Source organism: Puma concolor, chromosome E1 (genome assembly GCF_028749965.1).
Source record: "Puma concolor isolate L17-30 chromosome E1, mPumCon1.1.hap2, whole genome shotgun sequence".
NCBI lineage: Eukaryota > Metazoa > Chordata > Mammalia > Carnivora > Felidae > Puma > Puma concolor.
This window is the reverse complement of record NC_141680.1, coordinates 49,811,520-49,836,262: the sequence shown is the minus strand read 5'-3', so window position 1 is coordinate 49,836,262 and position 24,743 is coordinate 49,811,520. Positions and strand designations below refer to the sequence as shown.

General features: G+C 40.4%; 1 protein-coding gene across 2 annotated transcripts; it reads left to right on the top strand.

The window, feature by feature from the left end:
* Positions 1–23,775, top strand: NOL11 (nucleolar protein 11). Of its 2 annotated transcripts, none has more exons than XM_086687786.1 (18): positions 1–199; positions 1,920–2,033; positions 2,163–2,219; positions 5,230–5,378; positions 6,727–6,784; positions 7,090–7,234; positions 9,693–9,881; positions 11,556–11,632; positions 14,605–14,728; positions 15,321–15,409; positions 15,991–16,059; positions 16,761–16,945; positions 17,098–17,223; positions 17,433–17,600; positions 18,036–18,114; positions 18,754–18,846; positions 23,088–23,195; positions 23,361–23,775. In XM_086687786.1, the coding sequence occupies exons 1-18, from the start codon at positions 59–61 to the stop codon at positions 23,475–23,477; spliced, it is 2,088 nt and encodes a 695-aa protein (XP_086543912.1). In that variant the 5' UTR covers positions 1–58; the 3' UTR covers positions 23,478–23,775. The 2 variants fall into 2 exon arrangements, with proteins under 2 accessions (XP_086543912.1, XP_025783489.1); XM_025927704.2 differs by having other exon boundaries at positions 17,373–17,600.
* The last annotated feature ends 968 nt before the right edge of the window (positions 23,776–24,743 follow it).

Genomic DNA, 24,743 nt, shown 5'->3' with positions numbered 1-24,743 from the left:
GATAGAAAGCGCAAAGCCTGCCGGGAGGGATGCGCGGCCGTCTGTAGGTTTGCCCAAAATGGCAGCCCTGGAGGAGGAATTCACGTTGTCTACGGTACCCTTGGGTGCCGGGCCTAACGGACTCCTAGGTGTGGAGCAGAGCGACAAAACAGACCAGTTTCTAGTGACGCACGGCGGTAGGACCGTCATCCTCTATAAGGTGAGGGCGATGTGATCGGAGAGCCCCCGCTGAGGTCTTGCCCCTTTCTGTTCACTGAGCTAGAGCCGCAGGTTTCTCACGGCTTCAGAAAGAGATCGCCGAGCAGCTTGTTGGAGAGCTGGCTTGGCCCCTCCGGGACGCTGAGTGAGGTCTAGAATAGGATTCGGCTGTTTTCCTGGAGAGAGAGGCATATTTCGGAGTTGCAAGTGGCGGAGCGTCTAAGTGCACGTGGGCTATACTCAGAAACGAAAAGAAAACCTGTGCTTTCGCTTCGCATCTCTCCGACAGGGCCTTAACATCCCCTCCTGGGATTTCTGTCACCCCAGCTGCCCGCAGAAGGTTGAACAGAGATTGGGCGGGAGAGCATGATTGGCAGCATGGGAACAGTGTTTGTGTCCATACCCTGCTTCCCTCTCTTTGGGGAAAAGAGATGTGTGGATTGTTTTATTGTTTGTTTCCTTGGTAGCTTGATGGAATTTTGATTCCGAGTAAGCTGTCTCTTGCCAACTCCCGTGTTGTAAATAAATCCTGGAGTTGAGTCCTGAACAGGCTTTATACGTCCCACCCCCTTTTCATCCTCGCTCTTGGCTCACCACACGTTCTACGTTGTGCTTTTAGTGGTCTCATAGAAAGTAATTGTTTTATTTGGGCTGCTGAACATAGTTTCACGTGTCTTTAAGAAGCTAGCTGTCTACTTGGAAGTTTGGGGAACAGATTCTCAACATTCCTTTTTTTTTCTTAAGTTTATTTTTATTTATTTTAAGAGAGAGAACAAGCGAGTGAGGGGCAGAGAGAGAGGGAGACAGAATCCCAAGGAGGCTGCCTGCTGACCAGCACAGAGCCGAATATTGGGTTCGAACTCACGAACCATGACCTCACAACCTGACCCAAAATCAAGAGTCAGAAGCTTAACTGACTGAGCCACCCAGGTGCCCCTTGACTCCTCTGATGACACTGTTGGTTTTTACCTTGGCTGTCTAGTGGACTTAAAATTTTGTAGTTCCTGCGTAGGAATACAGTGGCTGATTGAAACTGACATGATCGGGACTGTCCCTACTCAGTTTCCCATGCCTCTGTTCAAATGCACAGTGGAATCCATTTTTTAAATGTACTGTTCACTAAATAGTGTTGTTTATTTACATTTTCATTTTAGAAACTTAGTCATATTTTCATTTAAATTACTTTTTGAAAATTTTTTATGTTTTTTAATTGTAGTAAAATACACATAAAATTCATCTCGGGGTGCCTGGGTGGCTGAGTTGGTTAAGCCTCTGACTCTTGATCTCACTCAGCTCAGGTCTTGATCTCCGGGTTGTGAGTTCAAGCCCCACGTTGGGCTCCATGCTGGGCATGGAGCCTACTTAAAAAAAAAGCTTAGATCTTAACCATTTTTTGATCATACAGCTCAGGGTATTTAGTGCATTTACGTTGTTGTGCAGTCATCACCCCCCCTCCACCTCCCAAACTCTTTTCATCTTACAAAACTGAAACTCCACCATTAAACAGTAAATCTCTATTCTCCCAGCCCCTGAAAACCACCATTCTACTTTCTGTCTTAAGTGGAATCATACACTGTCTTTTGTGACTACTTACTTTTTTAATTTAGGAAGTTTGTTAAATGCTATTATGTTAATGATTTCTTCCTTTGTCTTGATTGTAAATTTAATTGCTTATAATATCTGAAATTGACCTTTTGAATATCGTATGTTAATTTTACTAGGTTTCTGATCAGAAACCCTTGGGGAGCTGGTCTGTGAAACAAGGCCAAATTATAACGTGTCCAGCTGTGTGCAACTTTCAAACTGGAGAGTTTATTGTTGTACATGATAATAAGGTGAGTTTTAAAACTATTTATATAATAATATATACAGCACAAGTGTTGATTTATTAACTGTGTAAATGAAAACTGTTATGTGTAAATGAAAACTGGAATGCTTTCTTAACTTGTATGTTTTGATTTAAGGTTTTGAGAATATGGAATACTGAAGATGTAAACCTGGATAAAGTATTTAAAGCTACAGTAAGTCTGAATTTTCTGACTTTTTAAAAAAAATGTTTGTTTTTAAAGTTTATTTATTTTGAGAGAGAAAGAGAGAGACAGAGCACAAGCAGATGAGGGGGAGAGAGAAGGAAAGAGAGGATCCCAGGCAGGCTGCACACCATCAGTGAAGAGCCCGATGTGAGTCTCGAACTCCCTGTGAGATCGTGATGGGAGCAGAGATCAACAGTTGGACACCCACCTGACTGGGCCACCTAGATGCCCCAAATGTTCATTTACTTTTGAGAGGGAGGGAGGGAGGGGTAGAGAGAGGAGGACAGAGGATAGGAAATGGGCTCTGCACTGACAGCAGCAAGCCCGATGTGGGGCTTGAACTCAAGCCGCCAGATCAGATCTGAGCTGAAGTCAGACACTCAACCCGCTGAGCCACCCAGGTGTCCCGGAATTTTCTAACGTTTTTAATGTAGTAGATCGTTTCTCTTCATGCATCTGTGAAAGTGAGCATAAAGGTTACATTAGCTTTCATTCTAATTATCTTATAGTGTATCTTGGTAACACATCTTAGTTCACGAGTTAATGTTAGAAAATATAAACTTTTTTATTCCATGAGATTAAGAATTTAAATAATTCCTGGGGCACCTGGGTGGCTCAGCCAGTTAAGTGTCCCAACTTCGGCTCAGGTCATGATCTCATGATTCGTGAGTTCAAGCCCCGTGTCGGGCTCTGTGCTGTCCAGCTCAGAGCCTGGAGCCTGCTTCGGATTCTGTGTCTCCCTCTCTCTCTGCCTCACCACTGCTCGCTTGCTCTCTTTCTCTCTCTCTCAAGAATAAATAATTAAAAAAAATTTTTTTTTAAATAATTCTTGAATAAGTTTACAGTTAATTTCCACGAGTTCAGGTGTTTATGGTATGTCTCTTGTGAGAACTTACCATGCCCTTTCTTAAAATAAGTAGAACACGTCCTGCTACTTTGATGCAATATATATGTGATGCAATATATATGTGTATATATATATATATATATATATATACACATATATATGTACACACACATACATACATGTATTGTTTTTTCAATGTTTATTTTTGAGAGAGAGAGGGAGGGAGACACAGAATCCAAAGCAGACACCAGGCTCTGAGCTGTCAGCACAGAGCCCCACACGGGGCTTGAACCCACGAACTGTGAGAGCATGACCTGAGCTGAAGTTGGACACTCAACTGACCGAGCCACTCACACGCCTATATATATATATTTACATACATACTGAGAGAGAGAATCCCAAGCAGGCTCCACTATCAGCGCAGAGCCCGATGCAGGGTTTGAACTCACGAACTGTGAGATCATGACCTGAGCTGAAATCAAGAGCTGGGTGCTTAACTGACTGAGCCACCCAGGCGTCCCTGCATTATGTATTTTAAGAGTGGCTCAGAATGCAATAAAAATAACCATGAGGAACTGTGCATTTTCTAGTGATGACGTAAAGTATGTTAATTAACTTTTTCTTACAAATTGAGAGTCTCAAATTAGGGTAACCTTGAAAGTTCCTTCCAGTTCTTTCTATCCATCTATTTATCTATCTATCTATTTATTTATTTATTTTTACTTTTTACTTTTTTATTTATTTTAGTGGAGAGCGCTAGTGGGGACAGGGCAGAGAGAGAGTCCCAAGCAGGCTTCACACTGTTGCAGAGCCCAACACAGGGCTCAGTCTCATGAACCATGAGATCATGACCTGAGCTGAAATCAAGAGTTGGACACTTAACTGACTGAGCCAACCCAGGCGCCCCAAAGTTCCTTCCGGTTCTAGATGTCTAACTCTAAGGGTGCCTGGGTGGCTCAATCGACTGAGCTTCCCATGATCTCACGGTCATGGGATCCAGTCCAGCATCGTGCTCCGTGCTGCGTGTGGAGCCTGCTTAAGATTCTCTCAGTCCCTCTCCCCCTTTCTCTGCCCCCCTCCCCCCACTCTGCGTGTGCTATGAATAAACAAAGATGTCTAATTCTAAGTATAATTGGCAAATTTTAAACATTTTTAAAATGTTTATTATTTTTGAGAGAGAGACTGAATGTGAGTGGAGGAGGTGCGGAGAGAGGGAGACACAGAATCTGAAGCAGGCTCCAGGCTCTGAGCTGTCAGCACAGAGCCCGACGAGGGGCTTGAACTCACGGAACTGTGAGATCAGGACCTGGGCCAAAGTTGGAGGAGTAAGCAACTGAGCCACTTAGGAGCCCCTAATTGGCAAGTTGTAGACGTGGCTTATAATGGAGCTGGTTCAGATATAATGGCATTTATCACCTGGAACCTTGAAACTTCTGGCTAGCTAACTATGTTGTCTCTCGGCCCCCGTCTTTTCATTTACCCTGCGGTAACATGATCTTGATTTTTACAGTGGGGTTAACTTATTTTCTTGGGTTTACAGGCTGTAGTTGTAAGTATGGCATCAGTCTTTGTCTTGCACCACAACTGCTTAAATCTAATTAGTGGCTTTATTTATACCTCTTCCACCTTCAGTTTTTGGAAAGCTAGGTTGTACCTAACCTCCAGTACTCACAATGAAAGGATAAACCAAAAATGCATAGAAATGCAAAAAAATACTTAAGGGGGAGAGCAGGGGACCGAGTACACAGAATAGGAGTAAAAGGCTTCTGTGTGGGGGTGCCTGGGTGGTTCAGTCGGTGGAGCATCCTACTCTTCATTTCCGCGCAGGTCATGATTTTGCAGTTCGTGAGATCGCGCCCCGAGTCAGGCTCTATGCTGACAGTGTGGAGCCTGCTTGGGATGCTCTCTCTCCCTCCCTCTCAGCCTTTAAACCTATTGCTTGCACTCTAAATAAATAAGTAAATAAATAAACTTTATAAAGAAAAGGCTTCTATGTATATTTATGTTGTACATTTGACTTTGGAACCATACAAAGCTGAATCAAAATGAAGACAAATCAGTTCTTAAAAATAAGCTTTCTATAAACATCCTTATTTTATTAGGTGACAATTGTTTTAGAATAAAAATTAATGCATTCTTATGTTTTTCAAGTTGTCAGCTGAGATCTATAGGATACATTCAATACAAGGGACAGAACCCTTAGTGCTATTCAAGGAAGGTGCTGTTCGTGGTTTAGAGGCCTTGCTTGCAGAGCCCCAGCAGAAAATTGAAACTGTTCTCTCTGATGATGAAGTGATTAAGTAAGTTCCAATACTTGTAAGTGAATTTTTACCAAAATAATGGACTCTGCATGTTTTTTGACATTCTTTGCCTTGGTTATAAACATAACAAACCTTAATCAAAAACCATGTATGTGCTGTTGGCCAAATTAGCATCCTCCAGTAGCCTTGAGAGTGTTAGGCGATTGAGGAAACAGCAGGGACATACGAATCCTGTTCTAATGACAGAGAACTGGATAGTCAATTATTTGAATATGAAGTGGGTAACTCCAGGAGACCAAAATCTCTGTTTTCTGTCCTATTGCCCTGACTGCCAAGGTTGGAACCCTTACCCCTGAGCAAAAGTAGTTTGTTGTTAGTAAAATCATGATAGTGCTTTGAGCCCTCTGCTGTCCCAAATTCTGGAATAAAACTGGAAAAATGACTCACTCAAATGATAGAAGGAAATCCCCTCCAGTCCCCATTATTTTATCACATTTCCTGTTTAGTGAACTTGCTCCCTGTCCAGGTCTACTTGATGCAAGCTAAGTTCCTGAAAGTCAAGGTGAAGGCTTGTACTGAGTGAACAGTGTGGACAGTGACTATGTGTATCTTGTTGAATGCTCCTAATGTGTGGAGGAAAGTGGAGGAAATCCCTCGGAAAAGGGACGTAGGTGGAGGACCTGGGTTCTAATGGCCACTTTGCCAGACTCTGGCTGTGTGTGGCCTTGCCTAGAAGCCCGTCACCCCCAACCCCCGGCCCACTGTCCTTCTGCGGCTCGAGGAAGGCACATGAGCGCCTCATGTTTTCCTCAGAGCATGGGTCCCAAAAGTGACTGAAAAGGGAGAGGAGGTGAGTCAGATAAGGTTAATAACACTGCACAATGTCCCACAGCCACCCCTTTGGAGCTTTACAATTCACATTGTCTTCCTTTTTTTTTTGTTAAATTTTTTTTTAATGTTTATTTATTTTTGAGACAGAGAGAGACAGAGCATGAACGGGGGAGGGGCAGAGAGAGAGGGAGACACAGAATCAGAAGCAGGCTCCAGGCTCTGAGCCATCAGCCCAGAGCCCGACGCGGGGCTCGAACTCACGGACCGCGAGATCGTGACCTGAGTTGAAGTCGGACGCTTAACCGACTGAGCCACCCAGGCGCCCCTCACATTGTCTTTCAAAGCTCCGGGAACTTGCATTTAATCCAGAGATGCATTTGACAGAGAAATGCCTACTGATTCCCTGTCGTATATGTATCTTGAAACACCGAATCAAATGTTCTCTGGTGTCTCTCTGGCTCTAAAAAATATTGAAGATAAGGTATCCTCTTAAATTTAGTTTGATGGGTTTCTCTCAGCTGGTGATTTGATGTTTTATAATTTTTCTGTTTTTCAGGTGGACAAAGGTTTTCATGGTATTTAGGCATCCTGTCTTAATCTTTATTACTGAAAAAGTAAGTGACCGCTCTAATTCCTGGCCTGTTTTGTGACATTTCAAATTCACCTATATTATTTTTAAAACTAAAATCGGGCATTAGTATTTCTCTCAGGTGTGTGTGTGTGTGTGTGTGTGTGTGTGTGTATTTTTAAATGCTAAAAAACCTATTAGTTACAAGGAAATACATTTTAGAATACGTTTAAATGGATAAGAGGTTTTTAAGCACTCGTTGAAGTAATTAGAGTGACAGTTGGCTTTAACATTTAGGTACAGTTGGTTGAAATGGAAATATTTTTAAATAAACCCTTTTTTTGTGTGCAGCATGGAAATCACTTTGCTTACATACAAACATTTAGCTCTCGCACCTTAAGCAAATACACACTCTTCCATGGACAAGAAGAAAAATCTGTCATACAGAATTTTACTGCATCTGTGGATCGGAAATTCATCTCTCTGATGTCATTAAGTAAGTATTTTTCTTTGAACTTTCAGAGATAGTAAATAAAGGGATATCACAGGATGGTGGGTTTTTGGAGTTTGAGTCTTAGGTTTTTGCAGTTGTCTGTTGTAACACTTCCCTTCACGTGCTTCCTTACAAGCATTTATGCCCTCACTTTTTGCACTTTGTCATGTGTGGTCACGCATTAAGTCAGTATTTCTCGGCAGGTACCTTTTATTTTTTATTTATTTCTTTATTTATTATTTTAACTTTTTTAATGTTTATTCATTTCTGAGAGAGAGACAGAGCATGAGCAGGGGAGGGGCAGAGAGAGAGGGAGACACAGAATCTGAAGCAGGCTCCAGGCTCTGAGCTGTCAGCACAGAGTCTGACATGGGGCTTGTCCTCATGAACCATGATTTCGTGACCTGAGCCGAAGTTGGAAGCTTAACCGACCGAGCCACCCAGGCGGCCCATCGGCAGGTACCTTTTATATCTTAAAATTTATCATAAGCAATAAATAATAATAATATAATACCAATAAAGAAGGAAAAATCACTATCGTGATAAAGTCAGGTTGTTTGATATTGTAAATAGTGACCCATAAATTAAGAGGGTTTTTTTTGTTTTGTTTTTTTAATATTTATTTTTGGGAGAGTGCAGGCAGGGGAGGGGCAGAGAGAGGGGGACAGGATCCAAAGCAGGCTCTGCACTGACAGACTGTCCGCAGCGAGCCTGATGTGGGGCTCCAACCCACGAACCGCGAGATCATGACCTGAGCTGAAGCCAGACGCTCAGCAGACTGAGCCACCCAGGCACCCCTAAGGTTGGTACTGAGTGGCTCCGGTAGTCCTCTTGTTTAGCCTTAAGGTATAGTTTGCCCTTCTTTGAACAGTGGTGGAGGCAGATGGGCTAAAGGAGACTAACAAAGCATTCGTGGCCTCTGCCAGCCAGCATTTTATAGATTTGTTAATGCCTTGGAGTTTAGCTGTATGTAATGGTCTAAAGTATAATCCGATTGTATGTGACTAGGAGAAAGAAGAGTGCCTGTGTGGGATTCTCATCCTCCTGCTCTTTATGGCTCCTCTTGAAGTTGTTTTGAGAAAAGGGAGAAAGAAACAAAAGCAGCATTTTCATATTATCACAATTAAAAACCTGTGAAGTTTTTTAATGTGCAAATGTTTGCAATGGCTGTTAAGAAAAAGATTCCTATCATATCTAGAAGATCTTTGGAATGCACTTAATGCCTTTGCTCAAGAAGGACTGGTTTTCTTATGGTTTCACTTATATACTTACTGGTTTTGTTCTGTTTTGTTTTTTTAAGTCGGCTCCATGCCCAACATGAGGCTTGAACTCACAACCCTGAGACTAGGAGTTGCATGCTTGGGCACCTGGGTAGCTCAATTGGTTAAGTGTCTGATGCTAGCTCGGGTCATGATCTCCTAGTTTGTGACTTTGAGTCTCACTTTGGGTTTTCTGCTATCAGCACAGAGCCCGCTTTGGATCCTTTGTCCCCCTCTCTCTGCCCCTCCCTGCATGTGCTCTCTTTCTCTCTCTCTCAAACATTAAAAAAAAAAAAAAAAAAAAAAAGTTGCATGCTGTACTGACTGAGCCAGCTAGGCACCCCAGATATACTTACGATTAAATGAAAGCTTGTGAGTTAATGAATGAACATAGGAATAAGGGAATCTGAACCAAAGAGCCCTAAAATCTTTGTGTTACTCAGCTAGAACCACGTGAAATTGCCCAACTTCAATTGACATACAAAAAACGGCCACTTCATACAGTTTTCAGGGTGATGGAGTAACAAAAAATGTCATGTGCAGACCCGAATGCTAATTAATCTTAAATGTGAGATACATCCTCTTGGTGACTAGATTGTCTGTATTCCTGACAGTTCCTTCTCATATTTTTTTTTTTTTAATTTTTTTTTTTCAACGTTTATTTATTTTTGGGACAGAGAGAGACAGAGCATGAACGGGCGAGGGGCAGAGAGAGAGGGAGACACAGAATCGGAAACAGGCTCCAGGCTCCGAGCCATCGGCCCAGAGCCTGACGCGGGGCTCGAACTCACGGACCGCGAGATCGTGACCTGGCTGAAGTCGGACGCTTAACCGACTGCGCCACCCAGGCGCCCCTCCTTCTCATATTTTAAGTTCGTACTAGTATCTGCAGTTTGTAATTCTTACCTGTTGTGACGATTTTTTTTTTTTTTTTTTTTTTTTTTGAGAGCAAGTGAGCAGGGGAAGGGCAGGGGTGAGAGAGGAAGAATCATAAGCAGGCTCCACACCCAGCTCAATTTTAGGTTTGTAGTGCAGTGCGTTCTTTAAGGGAAAACAAAGAGCATGTGATTGTTAACTTTATTTTTCTGATTATATCTTCTATCAAATTGGTACAACTTACAAATAACCTGGTACCTTTAGCTCTGAAAGATCTAGAACTGTCCTTTAACTGATAATGAGCAACAAATGCTTGTTCCCAACAGGCTCTGATGGGTGTGTATATGAAACCTTGATACCAATACATCCGAGGGACCCAGACGAAAATCAGAGGGTAGTCAGATCGCTATTGCTCAAGACTGTGGTGGCCGGTAATGCTCGAAGTGGTGTTGCACTCACCGTCCTGGATCAGGATCATGTAGCAGTCCTAGGACCGCCGCTGCCAGCTTCCAAGGGTGACTGGATGTGATCACTTAAGAAGTCCTTTGGGTTTTTCCTTCAACGTGTGCCTCTTTTTCTTCTTTTTCTTTTGTATTTATTACCACCCATTCATTTTCTTTATCATCGTACTCAAATTATTTTTGTAGCTTCCTAACTCTTCTTGAATAGGTCTTTGATTTTATCTTAACGTTAATCTTTTTCTTCCCCCCAGGTTATTTATTTATTTATTTATTTTTTTGGTCATCTCTATGCCCCACGTGGGGCTGAAACTCAGCGACCCTGAGATTAAGGGTCACATACTTTCCTGAGACAACCAGGTGCTTCATCTTTTTAAAAAACATTTCCTTATATCATTACCTTGCTCATGACTAATGTCTTAAAGAAATAAATACTGCAAATATCTGTACCAGCCCATGGGCATTTGATCATTGGTAAGCCTTACAGTAGAGAATTAAATTCATAGCCTGGTGGCATTTCAGCAGAATGGAAGTCCACACGACCTGGATGACTTGAAATTCAGGGTCTACTAGAATGCTTTTCCATCTGTGACTTCAGAGCATGATTTTCATTTGCACCTCCCCTAGCCCCCAAACACCCCTCCACACAACACAGACTTGTAGTCTATCACGAAGAACACATTTGTTCCTGACCAGTGCTAGATTGGGATCTCTTAGGCAACACTATAAAACTCAAGAGTCTTTTGTTTGGTATTCAGGTCTCTTACAGTCTAGACCTCACCCACCTTTTCCGGTCTCTTTTCCCAGTTGCAGAGCAATAACCCTTTGATTTATTCAGTCCAGGCTTCCTATTGACTGTACGCGTCATCTGCCTGTGCTCTCATCTGTCTGTGCTCGTCTGTGGTTCTTTGTTTCTCCTGCTTATTGAGATAGAAGCTACTAGATACAGCGTAGCTATCCTGGGCCAGGCATTTTACTTGTGTTATCGCTTTGCATTATTTAATCTTCCAACAGTGCCAGGAGAGAAGGTAGTTACTAATAGCATTCCTGTTTTACAGACCAGGAAACAAGTGTTAGAGGATTCAGTAGAGCGGGGATTCAGCCCAAGCAGATTGCCTCTTCGGTCACGGACCTTACTTTTCTCAAGTCCTGGCGCCCCGCCACTTTACCGCCCCGTGCTGTTCCTCTCCCCCACCATCATCCCTCTTTCTGGTTCTGCTCTACCCCCCGAAACCTGGTAACCACCGTTAGAGCTTCCATCGTCTCTTTCCAGAGGGTTTTTATATGCATGCAAGCAAATACTACTGCTTATTTTTTTTCCTCTTCTTTTTCCATGAATGGTAGCATACCATACATGCTGCTGTGCACCTTGTTTATTCACTTACCTGAGAGATCAAAGAGCCCTTTCCATATTAACATTTGTCATTATTATTACTGTTAGTATTATTAGCTTTCTTTTATTAGAACAGTTTAAGGTTCACAGCAAAATTGAGGGGAAGATACATAGATCTCCCATATGCCCCCTGCCCTCACACATGTCCACTTGTCATGAGATCTCATTTCCTTGAATTTCTGTGGTACTCACTGTCTTTGTGACTTCTTTTTATACTGAATGAAGCAAGACTTGTGTGTTTAGCTGTGACTCTCCCCAGTCTCCCCACTTCCCCCTGCCCTCAGCATCACATATTTACATGTGGCACGACGTCTGAATTTGTATATCTTATTTTACAGAATGCCTTTCCATATGGAACACGAAATTTCAAACACTACAGACTTCCAGAGAGTTACCACAGGGGACCAGCGGTCAAGTAAGTTTTTGTCCTTGACTCTTTTCAAATTTAGTACTTTTGTGCATGATAAATACACTGTAAAGGAAGAGACTTCCGATCTAAATAATTTGGCAGTTTTTGTTTTGAGAGAAAGTGCGTGTGAGCCCACGTGAGCCGGGGGCAGAGGGAGAGTGAGAGAGAGAATGTTAAGCAGGCTCCATGTTGAGCGTGGAGATCAGTCCCAAGACCCTGGATTCATGACTCGAGCTGATTCATGGTTCAACTGACTGAACCACCCAGGCGTCCCTATTTGGCAATTTTCGATTAAAATAAATTAAGAAATATTTTTTTATCTGCAAGAGTATACTTGTTTGGTTATTTGAATTTTCTTTTATGTTTGTTACTTTCAAAACACTAAATTTGGGGTAATTTTAGATCAAAGGAGAATAATTAGTAAATAAAACAACTTTTGTTTTTAGCTGCTCTTTGGTTTGACCTTTTTACTTTTGTATTGTTTTTTTATTTTTTTTATTTTATTTATTTTTTTTTTAAATTTTTTTGTTTTTCAACGTTTATTTATTTTTGGGACAGAGAGAGACAGAGCATGAACGGGGGAGGAGCAGAGAGAGAGGGAGACACAGAATTGGACACAGGCTCCAGGCTCTGAGCCATCAGCCCAGAGCCCGACGCGGGGCTCGAACTCACGGACTGCGAGATCGTGACCTGGCTGAAGTCAGACGCTTAACCGACTGCGCCACCCAGGCGCCCCTTGTTTTTATTTTTTAAGTATTTTCTGTATCCGGTGTGGGGCTTGAACTCACGGCTTTGAGACCAAGCAGGAGTCACATGCTCTACCGACTCAGCCAACCAGGCACCCCTGCCTTTGTATTTTGAACCATGTGCCAGGGCTGTTACTTTTTTAACAAATTAGTCTTTTAGATATATATTAAACATTCTCGTGGAGTTACACAAGAATTATTAAAGAATTAAAATTTAGACCAACCAAACTGTAAACTTCCTGAGGCCGGGGGTCCTTGTCTATTTTGTTACCCATTTTATCTTCAGTGTCTAGCAGAGGTGCTCAGTAAACATTGGTGGTTTAGTGAATGCGAATAAAATGCAAATAAAGGTAATACAGCTTTACTGATAATTGTAATTAGACGATAAAGAGACTAAATTTCTCAGCATACAATATAATTCTAATTTATAGGGGTGCCTGGGTGGTTTAGTTGGGCATCTGACTTTGGCCCAGGTCATGATCTCATGGTTCATGAATTCATCAGGCTTGCTGCTCTCAGCGTGGAGCCTGTTTCACATCTTCTGTTCCCCTCTCTCTTTGCTCCTCCCCTTTTCATACCCCCTCTCTCTCTCACAAAAATGAATAAACATTTAAAAAATTTGTAATTTATACTTACAACAGAGTTAACCATTCACAATTCTGCTCTAACATATGATTTCCATGTTTCTTTAAGCTTTTTGTTCATATATCTTATTTATACTATTTTAATAATTGGAATCCTAAGATAGAAACAATGTTAAATTCTGCTTTTTTCTTTTTTTTTTTAATTTTAATTTTATTTTACAATTTACATCCAAATTAGCATATAGTGCAACAATGATTTGCGGAGTAAATTCCTTGGTGCCCCTTACCCATTTAGCCCATCCTCCCTCCCAGAACCCCTCCATTAACTCTCAATTTGTTCTCCATATTTATGAGTTTTTTCTGTTTTGTCTCCCTCCCTGTTTTTATATTATTTTTGTATCCCTTCCCCTATGTTCATCTGTTTTGTCTCTTAGAGTCCTCATATGAGCGAAGTCATAGGAGATTTCTTTCTCTAATTTTGCTTAGCATAATACCCTCTAGTTCTGTCCACATAGTTGCAAATGGCAAGATTTCATTCTTTTTGATTGCCGAGTAATACTCCCATTGTATATATACACCACATCTTCTTTGCCCATTCATCCATCGATGGACATTTGGGCTCTTTCCATACTTTGGCTGTTGTCGATAGCGCTGCTATAAACATTGGGGTGCATGTGTCCCTTCAAAATAGCACACCTGTGTCCCTTGGATAAATACCTAGTAGTGCAATTGCTGGGTCGTAGGGTAGTTCTGTTTTTAGTTTTTTGAGGGCCCTCCATACTGTTTTCCAGAGTGGCTGCACCAGCTTGCATTCCCATCTGCTTTTTTCATCTAGCACATCATTAACTGAGTGTCCTGTTAAGTAGCCTTGGTAATCATTACATTAATAGCTTTAGAATAGTGGCAATACTATTTTTAAATAATTATTTTAAATGCATACAGTGATCAGATTTTTTTTTTTTTTAATTTTTTTTTTTTTTCAACGTTTATTTTTGGGACAGAGAGAGACAGAGCATGAACGGGCGAGGGGCAGAGAGAGAGGGAGACACAGAATCGGAAACAGGCTCCAGGCTCTGAGCCATCAGCCCAGAGCCCGATGCGGGGCTCGAACTCACGGACCGCGAGATCGTGACCTGGCTGAAGTCGGACGCTTAACCGACTGCGCCACCCAGGCGCCCCATACAGTGATCAGATTTTTAAGAGTTGAGAGTATCCTTTAAATTCTGCTTCATTCAGGGGCGCCTGGGTGGCTCAGTCGGTTAAGTGCCCGACTTTGGCTCAGGTCATGATCTCATGGTTCATGAGTTCAAGCCCCACATCAGGCTCTGCGCTGACAGTTCAGAGCCTGGTGCCTGCTTCAGATCCTGTGTCTCCCTCTCTCTCTGCCCCTTCCCTGTTTGTGCTTGTCTCTCTCTTTCTCTCTCGAAAATAAATAAACATTAAATTGTGCTTCATTCAGTCATGGGTAGAAATAAGAGCTGTGTAAGCCTACCCAGTTAATAAGTTGTACATGTGAGGTTATTCTGGAAAGTTGTTTAACTTTATCCTGTTGTTTTTTGTTAAGATTACTTAACACTAAGTTATTGTTGTAAGTGTGATTCAGATCTTAGAAAAAAATTGCTTACATTTTCTGTGACATTTTTTGTAGCTCTGGTATTTTGGGGAAAATTTATTTATGCTACATGGAAAATTTCTTACTGTGATTCCATACAAGTGTGAAGTATCTTCATTAGCAGGTGCTCTTGGAAAACTCAAGCATAGTCAAGATCCAGGTAGGAGGCCACCCCTTTTTTTAAAGTAACCTCTGTGCCTAATGTGGGGCTCGAACTCATGACCCCAAGATCAAGAGTCGCATGCTGTACCAACTGAGCCAGCCAGGCACCCCAGGAACTTCTCTTTTTTTCTTATTAATGTAAACCATTTTATTAACTTCCAGTGTGATGTAGATTTCTACAGCCATCAGTTTACAGAGCCTGTTTTTGATGTTGCAATTTGCCACTGTTCATTGAAATTTCCTTGACCCAGGTATCTACCTTGGGAGCAGTCTATACTGCAGGTACTGGTGTAGGCTGAAGAGCTACACTGTTTTGAACACCAGTGTTCTGACATTAGGGGCATTGGAAGAGTCCCCCAGGCAAAATCACTAATTACTTTATCCTCTCGTGTTTCCCAGTGATCTCATCTGTTGGCTTAATGTTGCTGGGCACATACCCTTTTACGGTATTGTGACTTACTGATGTGGGGTTATCAGTAGGATTCAGTGGTCTTTAAAGCATCTCTTGAATTGTGCATGAATGGTTGTCGTTTGGCTAAACACCAATAGGTCAAAAATTTTCAGAAATTGTATGCTTTGTGTTTTCTTAGGCACTCACACTGTGCCTCATTTTGTAAACTGGGAAGCATCTCGAGGATATGGATTTGGATCCCAGAACTCCGAGCAGTCGAAGAGAATTGTAAGTTTGGTAGTTGAAATAGAAATGTTAGTGCAGGGTGGGTAGAGATTACTTAAAAATAAGATCTTAAAAAAAGAAAAAAAAAGTTCTCCAAAAATGTTAGTGCAAATATTTTTAAAAAAGAGAGGAAAAAAAAAAGTTGGGATTATTTTAATAATTCACATCTGTACAACTCTTCCGGCTTTGATCTTCATGACGGCAATTTGAATCGTGAACCCAGTACCCAGTAACCTGACAGCCTTTATCCAAAATGTCAGGTGTAGTTGAGTAGTTAATTTTTATGGGCATATGTGTATGTCTAAGACACAGGTGTGAAAATGGACAGTTTGCAATTAGTAATAATACCTTGTTGAGTATAGCGAGTTTTGTGTGTGTGTTTAAAAAACAAAAACCTTAAAGGTATTTAAATTACTCTAAATAAACCCATTCTTCACTATAACGAAGCTATAATATTTTGAAAAGCTTGTGATGAGAGCATTAGGGGTGCAATTCTAGTGTCTTTAGGACATTTTATATTCTTCTAAATATATGTTGGATCTTTTGCACTGTTTTGAGATCCTAATCAATTTACTTAATTCCAGTTAAGGAGAAGGAAAATTGAAGTGAATGTGCCGCCTCCAGCATTCGAACAACTTTTATCAACAATAAAGGTAAATAAAATACTAGAAATATGAAAAATCGAGGCACCTGGGTGACTCAGTCGGTTAAGCGTCCGACTTTGGCTCAGGTCATGATCTCACCGTTTGTGAGTTCGAGCCCCGCCTCGGGTTCTGTGCTGACGGCTCAGAGCCTGGAGCCTGTTTCAGATTCTGTGTTTCCCTGTCTTTCTGTCCCTCCCCTGCTTGCGCTCCGTCTCTTTGTCTCTCTCTCTCTCTGTCTCTCTCTCAAAAATAAACATTAAAATAATTTAAAAAAAAAGAAATATGAAAAATCAACCGAAGTGGTAAAAGAAATCCCATCTGCTTTCCATTCTAATTTTTCTGATCATGGTTTAATATCTGCAGCTAACATATGTATAGTGTCTTCAGGTTGTCAGAGCTACCTAATACTTTGGCTTATTTGACTCTTACTGACCATTTTGTGAGAGGGAGGTGGCCTCATCAGGATCTCTTTCACCTTTGCATTGAATACACTTGTCACTTTGCCTCTTAAAGAATTTGATCTCTAAACCCTGGAATTAATTTCTGTTTTGGTTTGGTCTTTGTGTAGCATATCATATCAACTCCCAGTTTCACAGGAATGCATGAATGTTGTTAAGTGATTTGAGAAAATGTTGAGCTAGGAACTTTTGACTTCAGAGTGACGTTTGTTTCCTGTACTAGACTGAAGTCTGTTACTTCCACCCTTTCAGAAAGATTCAGAAAAAGACATTGAAGTAGAACTATGTAAATTTTTGGCTGTGAAGCGGACACCTGACTTTCATACTATTGTTGGGGACATAGTATTAGAACTTCTGGGACGACATACAACAGAGCCATCATTTTACCCCCGGAACTCTCTGATGCAACTTATCCAGACACACGTGCTTTCTTACAGGTAAGTGTTTCTGTGTACCACGCTTTGTGTCTGTAACTCTTTTGACCTTGTTTTTTACAGTTCTAGTATTCATACTCTGAAAAAGCTTATACGTTATTTGCAGTTGAGATCTTTCTTGCTATACAAAAGTGGTTCATGGTGTTTTGTCTCAGCTTGTGCCCCGGCCTGATGGAGGCGGCCTTGGAAAAGACAGATGTGCAGATGTTACAGCTGTGTCTACAGCAGTTCCCCGACATTCCTGAATCGATCACCTGCGCTTGCTTAAAAATTTTCTTGAGGTAAGTTAGAAGCTGATGGTCCTTTTTCTCCACTGCATCTTTACTCTCTTACAGTCCTTGATTTCTAAAACTTCAGATGCTTACAGAATGAACATTTTTCTAGTTCATGCAGCGATGAATTAATTTCTCACTTTCAATTAACATGATAGCATTAGTGATGACAGTCTTCAAGAAACAGAAATCAATATGGAATCAGTTTCTGACTGTAGTGATCCTGTGCAAGAGAAAATGGATGAGCAAACGGAAATTCTTCAAAACGGTTTCAATGCTGACGAACAAAACTGTGATAGCTGTGATCGGAAGTTAAACCAAAAGCCTCAGGACGCAGCCGAGGAGACCACCTCGTGCCCTGTGGTACCGAAGAGAGCGGCACTGCTGTATCCTTTGAAACCCTCTCCCCCGTATTGTCTCTTTCCACAGATACAGGCGAGTGCCAGGCAGTAACCCGGGAATAAGTAGATCATTTCAGGTGCTTTTTGTTTTCTTCAGTTTTTTTTCAGTTTCTGCCTGAATGTGGAATACATTCAGTGCTAGATTCAAATAACTTACTTAAACCTGTTTTAAGAAGGCGTATGAAAGCAGAAGTTCTATCAATTCTAAAAATTAGTCTTCTGAATAAATACCAGTTAGATGAGTGAAGTATTCCAGGTGACCTGTCGTGATGAGGAGAAAGTTCAGTGATCGAGCTCTTTCAGAAAAGTGAAACTTTCATATAAATTTAGAAAAGATCTCATTGAGGCAGGGAGTTACTCATAATTCCGGTAGAAAAGCCTTCATTTGTTGAAACAAGGTTTTCCTTTAGTCCTGAGTAGAAATGCAATTCTTCATTCAGCTTATAGCGAAATGTTTCTTCTGCCGCACTTGAAAGACATCCCAGCACAACATGTCACTGTAAGTGTTTGTAGACATCCTATGGAATTTTGTATTCTATACATTTCACTGCTCAACTGACCGACTTTAGGGCATTTGAAAGGTGATCAGTGAAGTCTCCTTCATGTGAATAAGAGGTTTCCCAGCCCCCACGGTGAAAAACTGTGCCAAGGAGACGAGTGATTTTTGGTGGGCAGATCTTGGCATGCTTGGTGCCAAGCCTGAAGGCCAAGTTGATCCATCTGCATTAAAAACAGGTGCCTGGCCGGCTCGCTCTCAGTGGAGCATATGACACTTGATCTTAGGGTTGTGAGTTTGAGCCCGTGTTGGGCGTAGAGCTTACTTTTAAACAAACAAATATTAAAAAAAAAAAAAAAAGTAGAAACTAAAAAGAATTGTCCAGAGGTGGATTCTCTCTTTTCTGCTTATTGTTTACTAACAGGATAAGCTTCCCAGCTACCTCTCCCCAACCAGATGAACTCCCCATTGATAGCAAAGACTGTGTTTTATTCTTCTTATGTCCCCAGATGTCTAGCATATTTGTCTGCTGTATAATTAAATTCAGTAGCTTCTTAAAATTCTTCAGTCTCTTTGTTAGCTTTATAGAGAGAGAAAATTTTTCTATCAAAGTGATAAATTATCCTTTTTCTTCCTACCCAGCTATTTCTCCAGTATTTGTATTTCCTTTATCTGAAGTGTAGTGAAAATGCTACTATGACTCTTCCTGGACTGCACCCTCCAACCTTGAACCAAGTAAGATCATCTTTTTAAAAAAATTTTTTTAACTTTTTAGTTTTATTTTAATTCCAGTAGAGCTGACATACAGTATTATATCAATTGCACGTGCACAGTATAGCGATTGAACAGTTCTAGGCATTACTGAGTGCTCATCATAATTAGTGAACTCTCGTTATTTCCCCTTCACCTATTTCCCCCATTCTCCCCTTCACCTATTTCCCCCATTCTCCCCACCCATCTCCACTCTAGTAACCAACAGTCTGTACTCTACAGTAAGAGTCTGTTTTTTTGGTTTGTCTCTTTTTTTCTTTGTTCACTTGTGTTGTAAATTCCGTATATGAGTGAAATCATGTGGTATTTGTCTTTCTCTGACTGATTGCACTTGGCATAATACACTCCAGCTCCATTCGTGTTATTGCAAATAGCAACTTTCCGGGTATTTTTTTTTTTAATGTTTATTTATTTATGAGTGGGGCAGCAGCAGCAAGTGGGGTAGAGGTAGAGGGAGAGAGAGAGAGAGAGAGAGAGAGAGAGAGAGAGAGAGAGAGAGAATATCCCAAGGCGGCTCTGCACTGTCAGCACAGAGCCGGATGCAGGGCTTGATCTCACAAGCCATGACATCATGACCTGAGCTGAGATCAAGAGTCAGATAGTCAACTGACCGAGCCACCCAGGTGCCCCTTGATTTCATTCGTTTTTAATGCTGAGTGATATTCCATTACACACACACACACACACACACACACACACACACACACACACACCTTCCCCACATCTTCTTTATCCATTTATATATCGATGGACACTTACACTGCTTTTATAATTTGGCTATTGTAAATAATGCCACGGTAAACATAGGGGTGAGATCATCTTTTTAACTTTTTAACTCGATCTGGTGCTAGGAAAAGTCTATAAGAACAAAATAATGTTACATATAATAGTGTCAGAACTTGGAATTCGGTAACTGATTTCTCTTTGTCTCCTAGTCCATATGAATTTCCTCTCTCACCCTGTATACAAACCACTGGAGTGAGAGGTGGGGAGGATCTCTCAATTTGGGGTCAAAATTCTGTGCTAAAGAACTTAAATACATCTTAAATTCTTGCTATTGTGACCCTTTTCAAGAATTTCCTTATCTCTTTGGGAGATGGTGTAAGTGTCCAAATCTCTTTAAGAATAAGAGAATTAAGATTAATGGAAAAAAATGTTTTCAGAGAATCTCTTTAAATACAGTATTTATTTGAGAAGCAGTTTAAAACATTAAAAAGTTTATTGTTGCTAGTAACGCATGGCTGGCTCAGTCTGTAGAGTATGCAACTCTCAATCTTAGGGTTGTGAGTTTGAGCCCCATGTTGGGTATAGAAATTCCTTAAAAAAAAAAAGTATTGTGGTTTAAGAATATGTTATCCTAATTAAGCAGTTCAAACACTAAATTTGACTACTTTCATTTAAAAAAAATTTTTTTTTAATGTTTATTTATGTCTGAGACAGAGCCTGAGTGGCAGAGGGGCAGAGAGAGAGGGAGACACAAAATCTGAAGCAGGCTCCAGGCTCTGAGCTGTCAGCGTAGAGCCTGACTCGGGACTTGAACTCACAAACCGTGAGATCATGACCTGAGCCGAAGTCAGTCGCTCAACCGACTGAGCCACCCAGGCACCCCTACTTTCGTTTTTTTTTTTTTTTTTTTTTTTTGTTAAGTAAATTTTATTTTTTTTTAATTTTTTAAAATGTTTTTATTTATCTTTGAGAGAGAGAAAAACTGAACTGAACGCAAGTGGGGAAGGGGCAGAGAGAGAGGGAGACCCAGAATCCGAAGCAGGCTCCAGGCTCCGAGCTGTCAGCACAGAACCCCACATAGGGCTCAAACCCACGAACCATGAGATCGTGACCTGAGCCAAAGTGGGATGTTTAACCACCTGAGCCACCCAAGTGCCCCTAAGAAGTTAATTTTTGGAGCTAAAAACTCCAACATTATCAGCGGTTGCTTCTCCACTCCCCTTGTCCGTCTTAGGGATAACCAATATTAAGAGTTTCTTTTGGGGCACCTGTATGGCTCAGGTGGTGGAGCGTGCATTTCTCATTCTCAGGGTTGTGAGTTCGAGCTCCGTGTTGGGTGAAGAGATTAAGTTAACTTAAAAAAGTCTCTTTTATGCCTGGGAATTTTCTTTCTATACCCTAACTTATCTTCCTCTTGTTTTTCTAACAGAAATTAGGTCATAGTATGCATGCTATTTGCAATTTGCTTTTTTATTCAGCCCTGAGTTTTAGACATTTTCTGGACCAAACATCTGCCTCATTTCTCTTCTTTTTTTTTTTTTTTCTTTTAATTCAATTAAAAATTTTCTTAAGTAATCTCTACACCCAACATGAGACTCAAACTCAGACTCCGATATCAAGAATTACATACTGTGCTGACTGAGCCAGCCAGGCGCTCCCTGCCTCATTCTTTTTAATCGCTGCATACTATTTCATTTTATGGAGAATCTTAATTTATGTCAGTCCCCTGTTGATTTGCATTAAGTTGTTTACAGTTTTTTTATTATTGTAAACGTTCAGCGAACATCTTTACACAGATACTCTTTTTTTTTATTATTTTTTTAAATGTTTATTTATTTTGAGAGAGAGATTGTGAGCAAGCATAGAAGAGACAGAGAGATTGAGTCCCAAACAGGCTCCACTGTGACACTGAAACTCACAAACCCTAAGATCATGACCTGAGCCACAATCAAGAGTCGGCTGCTTAACTGGTTGACCCACCCAGGCGCCCCCCCCCCCCATCTTTTTCTTAAGTAATTTCTGTATCCAATCTGGAGCTCAAACTCAAAACCCTAAGATCAAGAGTCCCATGCCCTACTGGCTGAACCAGCCAGGTGCCCCTACACAGATATTCTAGTATGATTATAAAGGAACACCTGTGGAGTAAATTCCCAAGAGTGAAATTACTGGAGAAAGGGTACATGCATTTTTTTTTTTTTCTGTGTTTGTTTGTTTTAAATAATTTCTCCCCCTCCCTTTTTTTCCGTATTAAGTAATCTCTACACCTGGCATTGAACTCACAACTCGGAGATCAAGAGTCCTATGCTCTAATGACTGAGCCACCCAGATGCCCTGCATTTTTAGTTTCCAAAATGCCAGTACCTTTCTGAATGGTTGTGACCATCTTTTCTTGTCTGTTTACATTTCCTTTCGTGAACTGCCAGGTTGGGTTCTTTGTCCAGTTTTCAATTGCTTTTTCTGTGTTTTTCGTTTTGGCTTATAAAGAATTCTTTGTGTATTAGGAAATTGTCTTTTTCTATGGAGTGTATTATAAGTACTTTCTTCCTATCACTTGTCTTTTTACTTTTTTCAGTGTAATTTTTGCGATAGATAAGTTTCTGATTTTATTTTAAAGTTTTAATTTTTAAAATTATTAAGCTTTTCCTTTTTGGCTTCGTTATGGCTAGGTCATGCTTGAGGCCCTTTCAACTCAGAGAATATAAAAATAGTCACCCTTTCTTAGTACATTCATGGTTTCTTTTTCTGTGTTTAATTCCTTGATTCATATAACAAAATTTATTTTGGTGTAAGGAGTTTCATAGGGAATGAACCTTCCCTTCTCCACCCAAATGGTGGATGAGTTTCCTTAATGCTTTTTCATGACAAGTGATATGGCATGTTAACTGTAGCCCATCTGAAGGTGTCAAACTATGTAGAATACTTTAATAAATGTATAGCGATTGTATTTTAGTTCATGGTAGTTCATCTTTGACACACCACATCCTATTCTTGGGGCATAGGGTATATTTCAGAGTAGGAGATGAGTGGGTTGTTTTTTGTAACTGTCAATAATTTTTTTTAAGATTGTATTTTTAAGTAATCTCTATATCCAATGTGGGGCTCGAACCCACAACCCTGAGGTCGAGTCCCCATGCTCCACAGACCAGACCAGGCCAGCCAGGTGCCCTGATTACAAAAAAATTTGTAATAAAAACCATGTACTAACTAATCTCCCTTGGATTAAATGTCACTCTGGCTTTCTTTTTACAGATTAATGCTGTGAAAAAGACAGTTATACTTGTAAAATAACAAGTGTAAAGCAAGGAAGACCATTTTTATATTGTTTAGAAATTCTTCCATTTCTAAACTTAAATGCTTAGATTTTTGTAAACAAGACTAACTTTCCTTATAACTGTTTGATATAATTCTGGACTTTCTAAAATGAATTAACCTAAAATTAAATTTAAAATCTTAACTTTCCTTTTCCTGTTTATCCTCAGATTATGGATTGGATATGCCTCCTTCTGGATGCTAACTTTACCGTTGTGGTAATGATACCAGAAGCAAAAAGACTACTGTTAAGTCTTTATAAGTTTGTGAAATCCCAGGTGTGTGATTATTTGATACATGCTGAATTCCTTTTGTACCCGAGTATCACTTACATTATAATTTATTCTTAACATTTTTGAATTGGCATAGTTATAAGTAATCGTGGAGGATTTGTTTGTGTGCGGAAGTTACGGTAAAAGTTACTTTGGAACTTTTTTCTTTAGATATGCATTTGCTCCGAGCTCAACAAGATTGAAGTAAGTTTTCGTGAGCTGCAAAAACTAAATCAAGAAAAGAATAATAGGGAATTGTATTCAATCGAAGTACTGGAGCTCTTCTGATACTACCGATTCGCCTTCATAGACGTTTTATGAAGCTCTTTTATGTGAATTCTTCCTGCTCATCCAGGCAAGAGATGTGTTTTGTTTGTAACTGTCTCCGTGACCAGAGAAATGAGTCCTCTATAGTACCTGGACCATCACTGTTGCATTCTTCTGGGTTGGAACATAGGTTTCATGTGAACCTATTTTAGTTTATGGACATTGGTGGGGAGAGGTTCTGAAACTTTTTTTAAATATGTAACTGAGCTGATTTTAAGTGAACTTATTTGTGTATTGATAAAAATCTAATTTCTTACCATGTGTTTTGGTTAGTTCTTCTTTTAGTAAAAAAAAAATAATAATAATAAATGAATAATAATAATCGTAAAAATCACCACTGAAACAGTGACTCTAAGAAGAATGTAGTTTTATCAGAGTCCGAAGCTGTCCTAGCTCATCCGTGCTTGTGGGGGACCGAAGAAGTCGGTCCCATAAGCAGGTGCAGAAAGGTCTGTACAGGCATGTATGTGCCTGTCTTCTGCCAGTTTCTCCTGTCCTTTATCGACTTCTGCTTACCTTCTTTATATGCCTAGGGGTTGAACAGTACCTCCCTCTATTTATTGTCCCTCAGATCATCTTCATGATGAGTAGGTAATTTAGGTTTTTATATTACTAAATAGTAGAAAAGTCTGTTCTGAAAATAGCTTTATAGGTTAGTTGACCATAGAATTTCCCATTTTAACTCTTTGGATTTAGGACAGATGAGGGGTTTTATGTAGATGAAATGGATGCTTTTGTTTCTTGGAGATAAACTCAGGATTTATCTTTGTTAAAAATGAAATCATTCGGGGCGCCTGGGTGGCTCAGTCGGTTGGGCATCCGGCTTTGGCTCAGGTCGTGATCTCGCAGTTTGTGAGTTCGAGCCCCACGTTGGGCTCTGTGTGGACAGCTCAGAGCTTGGAGCCTGCTTAGGATTCTGCACCTCCCTGTCTCTCTGCTCCTCCTCTCTCTCTCTCTCTCTCCAAATTAAACATTAAAGAAAAATTAAAAAAAAAAAAAAATGAAATCATTCTTTCAGGTGATGAATTAAGATCCCTGTAAATAACTTGAAACATTTCTGAGCAATGAAATCTCTGTTGAGTAAATCATATTGAAACCTGTTTTAACTTGAAGAGTTACAATATGTGAAAAACAATTCCTGTAAATTCTAGTGCATAAATATAAGTTCAAATGTGATTGTAGAGCCCAGAGTTGCAGAATTCGGATTGCTTGACTTAATTTGCATCA